Raw genomic sequence first — 12,770 nt, 5'->3', positions numbered from 1 at the left:
TCCCATTGAAAGCAAATTGTCTTCTGATTTGGAGGTGACAGACACTGCTTTCTCACCCAAGCAGTAGCGCCTAGAGCAACTGCCTTAAAAAAAAATCTTAAAATATGCCAAGCTCTGACAGATGAACTCAATGAACGGCACAATCCTATGCATGTGTAGATAGAAAAAAAGTCCTACAACTCCCAGCATTCCCCAGCCAGCCATGCTGGCTGGGGAATGCTGGGAGTTGTAGGACTTTTTTTTCTGTCTAACCATGCATAGGATTGTGCCCTAAGTAGCCAGTGAAATCCCAGCTTTTAAGTAAGGATGAACGAAAGTCCCTTACCTGGTCCCGCAGCTGTTTTCAGTGGGGGGGGGAGGCGCTCCATTTCTCCCCCTGAAATTCTTGGTGGGGGGGAGGCGCCCCATGCCTCCCCGCCGAAATTCTGGCCGGGGGGGAGCACCCCGTCTCCCCGGCCGTGAAATAAAAAAGTAAATTGTAAAAAAAAACCCAAAAAACATGATAGGCTACATAACGACTTACGTAGCCTATCACGGCTAGATTTTCAAAGTCAGCCGTGATAGGCTACGTAAATCGTTACGTAGCCTATCATGTTTTTTTGTTGTTTTTTTTACAATTTACTTTTTTATTTCACGACCGGGGAGACGGGGCGCTCCCCCCCGGCCAGAATTTCGGCAGGGAGGGATGGGGCGCCTCCCCCCCACCAAGAATTTCAGGGGGAGAAACGGAGCGCCTCCCCCCCCCTACTGAAAACAGCTGCGGGACCAGGTAAGGGACTTTTGTCCCTTACGAAAATGGCAGTGGTGGCAGCCGGTCGGAAGACCGGCCGCCGCCCCCGCCGCCAAAACGCCGCCAGAACCCGCCGCCGAGAGGGACATTTGACAGAGGTAAGTCCCATCCCGGGGGGGTGGCGGAGAATTTCCCCACCAATTTCGGGGGGCCGAATGCATTGGCACTCGGCCTCCCGGAGATTCGTGGAGAAATTCTCCAGCATCCCTACTTTTAAGGTCTTTTCCTGCTTGGCTGAAAAAGAAGACTCCCCCATCCACCCAGGGAGCCAATGTATTGGGAGGTACTGGGTTAAAAAGTTAGTGTCATTGGAAGGGATAGAACAACCCCATGCTCAATGCAGGAAGCCTGATTCCCAAGCGGTCTCCCATCCAAGTACTGACGAGGCCTGACCCTGCTAAGCTTTCAAGATCAGACAAGAGCAGGCACATCCAGCCCTTTGCTTGTTGGTGATAAAACTTCGAGTGCCGAGGAAGCTATGCTATCAGTAGGGATGTCAGAGAATTTCTCCACGAATCTCGGGGAGGCCGAATGCCAGCGCATTCGGCCCCCCGAAATTGGTGGAGAAACGGTCTGCCCCCCCCCCCCGGGACGGGACTTACCTTGCTCGAATGTCCCTGGCGGCGGTGGCGGTGCAGCAGCCGGTCTTCCGACTGGCTGCCGCCGCTGCCACCATTTCCAAGTAAAACAAACAAACAAACGTGAAGATTTATGTAGCCTATCACGGCTAGATTTTTAAAAAACACCGTGATAGGCTACGTAAATGTTTACGTAGCCTATCACGGCTGACTTTGGGGGGAAAAAAAAAGCACGTACGCAAATGGCGGCGCCCATGGGCGCTGCCATTTGCGTACGCATTTTTTTTTTAAAGTCAGCCATGATAGGCTACGTAAACATTTACATAACCTATCACGGCTGACTGCAGGGACGCAAACGGCAGCGGCTCCGGCCGCTGCCATTTGCATCCTGGCAGGGCAGGATTCACGGCCGGAGGGATGGGGCGCCTCCCTCCCGGCCAGAATTTCGGCGGGGAGGGACGGGGCACCTCCCCCCCGGCCAGAATTTCGGCGGGGAGGGACAGGGCGGCTCCCCCCCTGCCCAGGATTTTGGGGGAAGGGACGGAGCGCCTCCCCTCCATCACAAAGCAAGCTTCGGGATCAGGGAAGGGACTTTCATCCATCCCTAGCTATCAGTAACCAGAAGACTGCATGGGGGAGTTGAGAGCTGTGATTGGACAGGAGGAAAATACAAACACCGTCATATATTGACAGTCATGGGAGGAGAATTCCACACCCATGTACGGTAACGACAGCGGAAAAGCAGAGCACATGAATGAAATCTACTCGGAAATCACGGCATATTAGGGTAATGAAACAGGGTAACAGGGAAGCGGGACATTGCAGTTCCATAATGAAACAGGGAGAGCCTCATGTGAAAAGAGGGGAGTGAAGACTCATCGGAAGCGTAAAAAACCGTGAGTGTAGATTGGGCCTAGGATTGCTCTCTAACAGTTTAGTTAGGAAAGGGTCCGTTCTTATTGAGATGTTAAACCTGTGGCTGGACTACTTCAGAGTGCGGTTTGGGGCTCACATGATTGAATGTTTATTTGTTTTGTATCATGCCTTTCCAGAAAAAATGGTGCTCAAAGCAGCTAACAGTAAAATCCAGATTAAAGAAATCTTAATTAAAACATAACACAGAAATTAAAAATACAATTAAAAACACAACCATGTTCCCCCTTACGAAAGCACTCCCTCTAAATAGAAAACTGGATGTCATGGAGAAGGTTTCTAACCTAGTCTTAAACCTGGCATGTTAGCTTTCAATGTGCAGGGAATATTTTATTAGGGAAGAACCTCAGTTATCTGAGCCCAGCCCCAACCTGCAGTTCACCATCTTAGTGAAAGATCATGGGATATATTATTGATATTTATTTTATTTAAAAGCACATTATGAAGGGAATAACCAATTAAATTATCTCTGTCACTTTGAAATCCATTCCTGAGCACAGTGAGGAGAGAGTGATGCCCTAATTTATTAATTTAATTATAATTTGGCAAATGCTATGAAATAATTATTAGGCTCATTTTTCAACAGAAACACACAACGGTGTAATGCAGTAATATTTTACTGAAATTGTTTTGTGTCAGACCCCACCCCATCCCCAGTTCTACCTGATATAGAAAGGTTTGCTTTTAATGGACTGTTGGTCTGATAAACATTCTGGAACAAAGATTATTAAAAATTAGGGATGGCGGAGAATTTATCTCCGAAACTTCGGGGGGCCGAGCGCCAACGTGTTCGGCCCCCCGAACAAGTTTCGGGAGAAATCCTCCGCACCCCCCCCGGGACGGGACTTACCTTCGCCGAATGTCCCTCCCGGTGGCGGGTCCAGCCGGCGGTTCGGCGGGTGTTCGAGCGGGGCGGGAGCAGCAGCCGGTCTTTCGACCGGCTGCCGTCGCTGCCATTCCAATAAAAGAAAAAAAAAAACGCCCCCTGATAGGCTACATGACGATTAACGTAGCCTATCACGGCTAGATTTGCAAAGTCAGCCATGATAGGCTACGTCAATCGTCACGCTATTTGCGTTGCCCTTATTTTCGCCGTAGTCTACGTAAAGATTTACGTAGACTACAGCGACCAAATAAGGAACGCGAATGGCGGCTCCCTATGAGGGCTGCCATTAGCGTACGCTTTTTTTTTTTTTTAACGTCACCCGTGATAGGCTACGTGACGATTGACGTAGCCTATCACGGCTGACTTTGCAGATCTAGCCGTGATAGGCTACGTTAATCGTCACATAGCCTATCAGGGGGCGGTTTTTGATTTTTTTTTAACTTTCGCGTTCGCGGCCGGGCAAGGCGGGAAGCTTCCTCCCCGGCCTGAATTTCGGCTGGGGCGAGGCAGGAAGCCTCCCCCCCAGCCTTAATTTTGGCCGGGGCGAGGCGGGAAGCCTCCCCCCCCCGGACTGAACTTCGCGGGGGGAACAGCAAAGCGCCTCCCCCCCACCGCGAACGTCCTTCGAGGACAGGTAAGGGACTTTCGTCCACCCCTATTAAAAATACTATTACAGTGGTTTAGGAGAGGTTCCTGTCAACTTCAAAGACTGCTAAAAAGACTCAAAGATCATCTGAGCTGCCACCAATCTTCAAATTACAACTGTTTTTAAGAGACGAGTATTTTTATCTGGTTTCTATCATGCCATTACTCCATGGAGTTTGGATGGTATACATGGAGTTATCCCATTTTTTCCTCACAACTACTCAGCGAGCTAGCTTTGGCTGAATGATAGAGCCTGTCCCAAGGTCACTCAGTAAAGTCAATGGATGAGTCCAGGCTTCCCAGGCCCAAGTTAAACACTCCACGCACTTCACCACACTGGCTCCTCTCAGCAGTAATGTTTGGCAGCAAACAATTGGTGGCGGTGGCGGTGCTCATGCTTGTGACATTTGCCACTTGGTGATATTTCCTCCCAAGCATCGTTAGCAAAAGTTTATGAACTTGCTTTAAGGAAACAATTCCTTTGCTATTGTGAGAGGAAGAAGCTGGTTAGATGACAGATCTTACAACTGTTACCTGTGTCTTGACTGCCATATTATTAATATTTATTTATTTATTTCATTTCTATACCACCCAATAGCTGAAGCTCTCTGGGCAGTTCAAAAAAAAAATTATGTGTTTCAACTGTATGCAAGCATAATTAGAGAAGTTAGAAGTGTTAACTGACCTATTTTTCTCTCTCCCCAAACTTTTCAAAAGTTTAAGCTTTATACCCGAGACTAGAACAGGGGTAGGCCACTTTGGGGAGTATCCAGTGTGACATAAGCACTAATGTAAATTACTTGGCACTAGCATAACGGACCCCTAGTGGAATGCCAACAGTGTTAGCTGGCGTAATGGCTTTTCCAGGGAATCCCATCGCGCCAACTGCTATGGGCATTGCACTAAAGTGCAACATAATTTATGTTAGTACTTGTGTCACATTGGATACTGCCCCTGGGGCCCTCTGGATGCTTTAGGTGACAACTACCATAATCCCTGATGTTTGGGATTATGGGAGTTGTAGTCCAAAACATTGGAGGGCACCAGGTTGCCTACCCTGGACTAAGAATACCATGTGCAGGTTTAGTGTCAGAGAGAGGCAAAGAAAAGTAACGCTGGAAGCTCTGGATAATCTTTTTGGAATACATACATACCCTTATTCAGTTTAGTATCTTTTGAAATGTTATTGCTGCATTTTTTATCTTATATACTATATAAGAGCTATCCAGTTTTATTCAGTAAAGATTTTTATTCTGGTGTTTGTTCCTTGGATACTATCTATTTATTGTTTTGTTATGGTTTTAGGGTGTAATCCTATCAGAACTCAGAAGCTTACAGCCACCCAATGCAGAGCGGGAGGATCCGCTGAGGCGATCTTTGCGTCCACACGCCTCCTGTTCTGTATTTTGGCTAGACAGGCTTTTTTGCCTGTCTAGGTGGGACGCGCTGGAGTGGGAAGGAGGTCAGCTGGGGAGGTCCAAGGATACATTGCAAGCTGGCCTCCCCAGTCCCGTCCCTGCCCACCAGCATGCCCCCTTTACCTCCTCTCTGAGGTCACAACCTTGGAGAGGCAGGCAGTGCAGTTCTGTCTGCGCCTCCTGTGAGGGGGAGGGGGGCTCTAATTCTTGGATCTGACGTCAGAGCACTGTCTCTGACCTCGGATCCAGGAATACAAAATATCCTGTGCCCCCCAGACTCTGTCTAGGGGCCATAGGATTGCTTCCTCTATCACATTTTATTTATGACTGTAAACTGCCTTGAGTGCCATTTTTTTTGGTAGAAAGGTAGGGTACAAATCAAATAAATAAATGAATAGCAGCAAGAACTTGGGTTTCTAGAATTAGCTATTTGGTTGCTGGCTACACAGTCTTAATTTGTAGTTCATACTGGAGTTTTGAAAGTCTTGTTCCTACTGTCCCACTGTATTATGTTTCTATTTTCATGGTGTATAGAAAACTAGAAGAATATTTTTAATAAATAAACCCACTCATAGAAATTTCACTGAATAAACTGCACTGAAAAGACCAGGAAAGGACACACAGCTTTTGCTTCCTAGACCCAACATGGCAGACGGATGTAAACATGGGAGCAGGCAGTGTGTGTGTGTGTGTGTGTGTGAGAGAGAGAGAGTGAGAGACAAAGAGAGACAGAGGGGGAGAGAGAGGGAGGGAGAGACCAACCAGTGCTGTGTGCAGTGGTTAATATTTCTATTTATATACATTTGGATATATAGTTTTATAAAATATCAAGTGTTTGAGTTCATGGTGCCTTTGGTGGTTTAACATGCCTACTGAGAACCCAAACCACTGTTATCAGAACAGCTGCAAAGCTGCAATCAAGGTTTAACTAAAATAAAAACAAAATCACAGATCATGTTACTAATGTGAACCAAACTACTGCCCATAGCAAGTTTGTGCTCCCCAGATCTCTATCCCCATTTCTATGGTCTGTCCCTGTAGAGAGTTTGTTGGTGAGCAATAATGTGGACTTCACAGTATTCCTCTATGATGTTGGTAGCCACCTAGAGACCTGTGTAGTTTGGCCTAACAAGCATCTTTATAGTTAATTAAGTAGGCCTTTCACATGCCTTAATTAGTACCAGGCAAGTACAGCCACAGCTGTTTGGCCTATGCCAAGCTAGCTCATGCTTCTAAAGATAAGGGTGTTGTGCCCCGATTCTCCCGGAAGAGCTGAGTATCTCCCCCTTCCATGATGGAATGTGGGGGCCCTGTTCTCAGGGAAAGGGTGATTGATTTCTCAGCCTGTGATGCTTTGAGCACCTTCAGGAATGACCCCGCCCCCGCCCCGCCCTGCCCCTGGGAAGGGTGTGTGTTTCACGTGACAGGCTCCTGAGCTGAAAGAGACATCTATAAAATCCATCTTGCAGACTTTGTTCTTTGGTCGCTCTCCAAGGGGGAATACACACGCTACCAGCCTGGAGAACTTTTACTGGTCCTAGGAGAATGACTTCTTATCTATGGCAGGGATCCAGATAGACACCCAGCTGTGATAGCTTCATTGGCTGATGAGAGCTGTGAGCTTTCTTTGCATATTTCTTCTCCATTTTCTATCAATAAACTGTCATCCTTTTGCACAAATGGCTTTGTTTTATCTTTGTAATCCAAAAGAATCTAATTTGACTGGGACCAGACAGAATCAGGATCCCCAGATCAATTCAGTCCCCACCTCTGCAATTTCCCTCTTTTCTCCGTCCTTATTCCCTTCACTGTATTCCTATAACATTGTGCTCCGTTGTCATCCAGTATTCCATCTACTCTGTACACTAGTAAATACAGATTTGGATCAGTGACTTTTCTTTTCTTTTTTGGTGAATAGGGTTAATTCACTTCCTTGCAATCACCATATTCTGTGGTGCACAAGTGTTAATTCACTCAACAGTTTAGGTCAGAGAGGCAAAAGACTGCCTTAGCAGGAGCCATTAGCTCACCTTTCAACTTCAAAGAAAAAAATGCCTGCTAAGCACTCATTTGCACACCAAAGAACCAGGCTCTAGCCAGCCAGCAGATTTGCAGTTTTAGTTTCAGCATATAAAACAGCCTGATTCAGGCTGATATGCCTCTTATCTCAAGATGTATGCACAGACCTAGGGATTTCCCCAGTTCCTAGAATTATTAACAGGAGGATAAATAGAACAAATAAGTTTATATTATTATTAATAAAAATTTCTTTAGCACATCAGTATACATGTATAAAATAGTCTAGTTAGAGAGCCAACGTGGTGCAGTGGTGAGAGTGTTGGACTGGGAGAGATCTGGGTTCTAGGCCCCACTCAGCCATGGAAGCTCACTGGGTGACTTTGGGCCAGTCACAGACTCTCAGCCCAACCTACCTCATAGCACTGATATTGTGAGGATAAAATGGAGAGGAGGCGGATAATGTAAGCTGCCTTGGGCTCCTTGCAAGAGGAAAAAAGGTGGGATATAAATGCAATAAATAAATAGATAATAGTTATATGTGTCCAACCCTAAGCTAAATGCTTTATTTTAGCATATCTATCTTTATTTCTTGCTGAACAGATTGACTCTGGTTGGATGCGTGGGACGGGGAATATGCTTAGCTGACCAATCCCCTTTCATCCCATGCCTCTTTTTTGTTAGACTCTAATCTCAAACTTTACTTGCTGGGTTGCCATCCTTTGCATACGGGTGGGCCAAGGAGATAATGGATCATAGCCACTGTTAATCTAATACAATGATATGCTGTGTAGGCCACAGCCTCCATACCACAGCCAGAGTAGCCCTACTATCTTGATTGTAGCTACTGCTCTAGAATAAATTGTTTAAGAACTGGAACTACAGTTCCAAGGTTTATACCACTAAATTATTACCTATACTATTTCTTGTAGTTAATACAAAGCTTTTATTATAGGTTTTCCCCTTCAAATGAGAGGTTTTGATATTGTATATCTGTTGCATTACTATATAATCTTAAATTTAACACCAGTACGATAGTATAATTAACAGAACAGAGCCTAAGAGAAATATTTATCAGCTTGCATAAAATACCTATTCCTGCTACATTGCCAGCCAATGAAGCAGGATCAAGGTAGTTTTCTTAAGGCTTTCTATAAAACATAGACTTTAGCAACAAGATATGCACTTGTTCACTGTTAGAAATTCACACTAGTTGCAGTTTAAAGGCTGAATTATTTAACAAGTCCTAAAAAGTGAAAGGCTGACAATTTCACTTTATGAAGTGATTACTGCAAATTACCATTAGTAAAAAAAAAATCCTACTATGCAAAAGAGAGGGAAACAAGGAGAGAGAATTATAACTTTAGACATTTGTGGCAAACTCTGTGCTTGTGCAGTGTTTAATATACTGAACTGGTGTGCCTGGGAGAGAGACTTACAATGCAATCCTAAGCAAGTCTACTCAGAAGTAAGCCCCACTGAATTCAATAGGACTCCTTGTGTGCATAGCGTTGTGGCCTTAATGCATTATAAAACTGAATGGTTTCAGTTTCCCGCAACACCAGAGAGATACATTAGACTTTTGCATACTTTAATTTTTAGGATCAGTTTTAAATAACAAATAATTAGAAATATTTATACATTATTAGGTATTACTTTCTGTACTCATAGTTTGCCAGAGTGATTAAAGAGCCTCCCTAATGAAAGGTGAACGTTTGCTTAAAAATATGGTGCTCCTTTACATAGAAATAAACCAAATAGAGTGTAAGCCAATATAAATTGATGCAAATGCATTTTTTTTCACAGCAAAAATATATATTACAACTAGTGTTTGGAAGTGGTTTAAAATATTGATCTACATAGATTAATGCCAGACCTATAGTTTTTCTCCTGTTCTGAAGTGATAAAGCAACAGAATGCAAACAAAATGGTTTTTAGAAGTCAGTTGTGCATGAAAGAAAGAAACCCTTGAATAGTATCAACATTAATATGGAATCAGAAACGTGCCTACTTTATGAAGCAACAATCTATATGCAGCCAGAGAGATCTTTTCACTTATGAACTTTTCTACTAGCTTGAAAAGGTTGTTGTGATTGATGGATGTGTATGCATGTTGTTTTCGGTCTCATTCCCCGGAACTGGTTCACTGTAAAATGTAATATTCTAAAACTGCACTGATTAGAATAGTGGCAATAAAAACAAGATTTATAGCCCACACGTTAATTAAATTGTAAGTTGCTTGGCAAAATGGTATTAACAATAGATTTTACACCCAAAACAGCTAATGTACTTACACAGCCTCTTTCAGAAGACCAGAGACTCTCTACCTATAAAGAGCACAAACCAGAGCGACCACTTTACCTTCTGAAAAATCAATCAGTCCGAGCAAATGGAGCAGCTTCAGAGACGCAAATATAACCACAACAATACCCACTGTTTGCAGTCCCTCGGACTCCCATTCCAAAGTCAACATTCTTCGAGCTAACAAATCATTCCAGTCAGCTGTCAAGCCACTGTGCAATCTGAAGGAAAGTTGAGAGGATTTTACCGGTATTTTGCTTCGCACACAGAAAAGTTGCCAACGTAGTGGGATGCACTGAGGAAATTCACTGGCCACGCAGGTGGACGCAAAGTGTTAACTGCAGCCCCTCATCTCATGCATCTCAGTGTTTTTTGATTTCAGTGCTTCCTCTGAAGCAGATGGACCTCTTGACATGGCATTGCATCCAGCGAGTGTTCTCACTTCTGAGCTACTAGGAGAGAGCACTCGTTTCAGAACTCGAGACTTTGCTGTGTCAGTTCAGAAAAAGCAAGCCTCTCAGGGAAGTTGCACTAGACAGCATGCAGCAACCAGCAGTGTTTGATCGAGTGCTTGCAGACTCATGCTTTAAGAGTTCAGCTCTAGCTGACAAGAACACTGCTTTGGAGCTTGTCAAATACCGGATTAATCATCACATCAGTTCACAGCTTTTCCATTTGAGCTTTATCAGAGTACGTTGGCTGCTGGATTTTAGTATGTGTTCGCTGCAGGTGTACTGAAGTTGTACACAAGGATTCAAATGGACATGACCCAATCTTTTTGTTGCAGATATAGGGCTGCTTCCTGGCCCTTTGACACATTGCACAGGCAATCCTGTGTTTGCCCCCAAGCATGTACTTAATGGGGAACAATCCCCCTGTCTAACTCCTGGCACAGGTGATTCACCCGGGGAACTAAGGTGGTTTCTGTCCCCAAAACATTCCAGAAACAAGACTGGAAAGGATCTAAATAATCTGTATTCATGCAAGGAACTCTGAAACTAACTTGTGCCATCTGCTCTGGCACCTTACTAAAAAAATAAATAAGGCAGATTAGAAACAGGGCAAAAGTTATCAAATCAGAGGGAGAAAGAAGGGTGTTTTTTTCTAGGAGAGGCTTTGCAACAACTTCCTTAAGAACTGTCAGAAACTAACCCTCCCTCAAAGAGGCATTTACCGCTTCTGCAGGCAGGACCGTCTCCAGATTTTTGTGGACCCTGAGCAACAGAGTATTCAGTTCAGCCCTTTTGGTACTGACCATTGGGTACTACCCCTTCCTCTTCTGACCACACCTCTCCCATCTTTGGCCCCTCCCTTTTGGCCCTTCCTTCTTTAGAGGTCATGACAACCCTCTATTGTCAAAGAAAAAAATTACAAACATCAAGTCAGATAGCGAAATGATTTGACATACATGGAATTAACCTCACTTTACCTCTAAAGAGCCCTGAGAGGTAGACTAGGACAAGCAATAGTGACATGCCAGGAGGGAGAGATGAAAAGCTATATTTACTCAGACTGATGCTGCTCAAGATTCTGGGTTCATAAAATATTAATAATAAAAATACTTCTGACTGAGACTGAAAATTGTTTCCTCTATCAACAAAGGAATAGCTGGTAAGAAAACTGGCACAGAGTGATTTATTATTTTACCCACTATCTGACTAAGAAAGATAGTGAAGAATCACAATACTGATTAGGGGCTGTAACCCTATATAAGTTTACTTGGGAGTATGTATGCCACAGTTGGATTAACTACTACTACTGTAGCACGTAGCTGTCTATGAGGATGCAGCATGGCTGGATTCATGGGTGGATCCTCCTGAAGCCCTGGGGACTCAGCAAATACCTCAGTATGCCAACCTGTAACACCAGGCCTCTCTGCAACTCAAACCCCAAGCCCTGTTCTAGCTAGGGATGTCAGAGAATTCCGCCACGGATCTTGGTGAGGCCGAATGCCAGTGCATTTGGCCCCCCGAACTCTGTGGCGGAACGGCCTGCCCCCCCGCCCCCCCGCGGATCCCCCCCGGGACAAGACTTACCTGGGGTGGATGTTCCGGGCAGCGGCGGCTCTGGCGGTGGCAGCGGCAGCTGGTCTTCCGACCGGCTGCCACTGCCGCCATTTGCAGTCTTGTCTTTTTTTGTTGTTGTTTACAGAGACGTGATAGGCTACGTAAGTTTTTACGTAGCCTAAAGCGTCTGGGTAAAAAAAACAAAAAACAAAAGGTGTACGCAAATGGCGGTGGCTACAGCCGCCGCCATTTGCGTTCCTTATTTTACTTCGTCTTAGTCTACGTAAATATTTATGTAGACTAAGACGAAGAAAAATAAGAAACGCAAATGGCGGCGGCCATAGCCGCCGCCATTTGCATACGCGTTTTGTTTTGTTTTTTCCTTACCCAGTGCCCTCCGCGGCCGGAAATCTGGCTGCGGACGGCCCTGGCCTGGGCCTGGCCGGCTGCTCCGCGGAGCCGCCGTGGAGCACAGCTGGCTTTCGAGGATTCCAGGGGGGAGGACCGGATCGCCTCCCCCCCCAGCAGAACCCGGCGGAGCCAGGTAAGCGGGGTTTCGTACACCCCTAGTTCTAGCTGATTTTATAAGTCAAGGTGGCCAGAGATGAAGCACACGTATGGTGGGTCTCACATCTCTAAGAACCTTGTCCACAGCCACAGGTTGCACAAATGGAGAAGTACCTGTAGAAAATCGAGTAGACAGAATACCAGTGCCAACCAGCACCATCTCTGAAATAATGATGAGATTTAAAACAGACCAGATATGAGCAATTTTATCCTGCAAATTGCTCACAGTGCATTTCTGAGAGTTCTAATCCATCCTCCACTTCCCCTCCCCATGATGTAACGAGCCTCTAACCACTGAGCAGACTTGACAGTGGCATACAAAAAGATCGCCCCCCCCCCGCTGCCACACTGTTGTCACCACCACAGATTAGGCCGTAAAATGGGCTCTAACCCATGTTCAGTTGGATTTAGCCTAAGTTGTCCACCATTTGTGCTCTAGCTGTTGCTCCACTTGCTTCACTTTCAACTTGGCTCTAGGAGCAATTGCATCTCAATAATCCAGAGGTTATAGCAGCCAGGAAACTCCCCCAAAGACACAAAGAAATTATCTGGATCCAGAAGCCTCCAGAGGCAGGTTATCCTAATAGGCCTCCCCAGCCCTGCAGTGGTCAGACATCATCCCTAGCCTAA

General features: G+C 45.3%; 1 protein-coding gene across 4 annotated transcripts in view; it reads right to left on the bottom strand.

The window, feature by feature from the left end:
• The window catches only part of KCNIP4 (potassium voltage-gated channel interacting protein 4), a 148,691-nt gene extending 138,408 nt beyond the window's left edge, over positions 1-10,283 (bottom strand). Inside the window, exon 1 of one of the 4 annotated variants that reach the window (XM_084857032.1) lies at positions 9,628-10,283. In XM_084857032.1, the coding sequence (XP_084713158.1) occupies positions 9,628-9,739 (112 nt within the window). In that variant the 5' untranslated portion in view covers positions 9,740-10,283. Of the gene's footprint in view, positions 1-9,560 lie in introns of all 4 variants that reach the window. The other 3 variants (XM_084857035.1, XM_084857034.1, XM_084857036.1) reach the window with 3 other exon arrangements.
• Between the last annotated feature and the right edge of the window lie 2,487 nt (positions 10,284-12,770).

The sequence above is a fragment of the Heloderma suspectum genome, chromosome 5 (genome assembly GCF_057233095.1).
Source record: "Heloderma suspectum isolate Gila_16-S chromosome 5, 16-S_ref, whole genome shotgun sequence".
In the NCBI taxonomy this organism is placed as follows: Eukaryota; Metazoa; Chordata; class Lepidosauria; order Squamata; family Helodermatidae; genus Heloderma; species Heloderma suspectum.
Note: the sequence above shows the minus strand (reverse complement) of the source record. Positions and strands in the feature narration are given on the sequence as shown.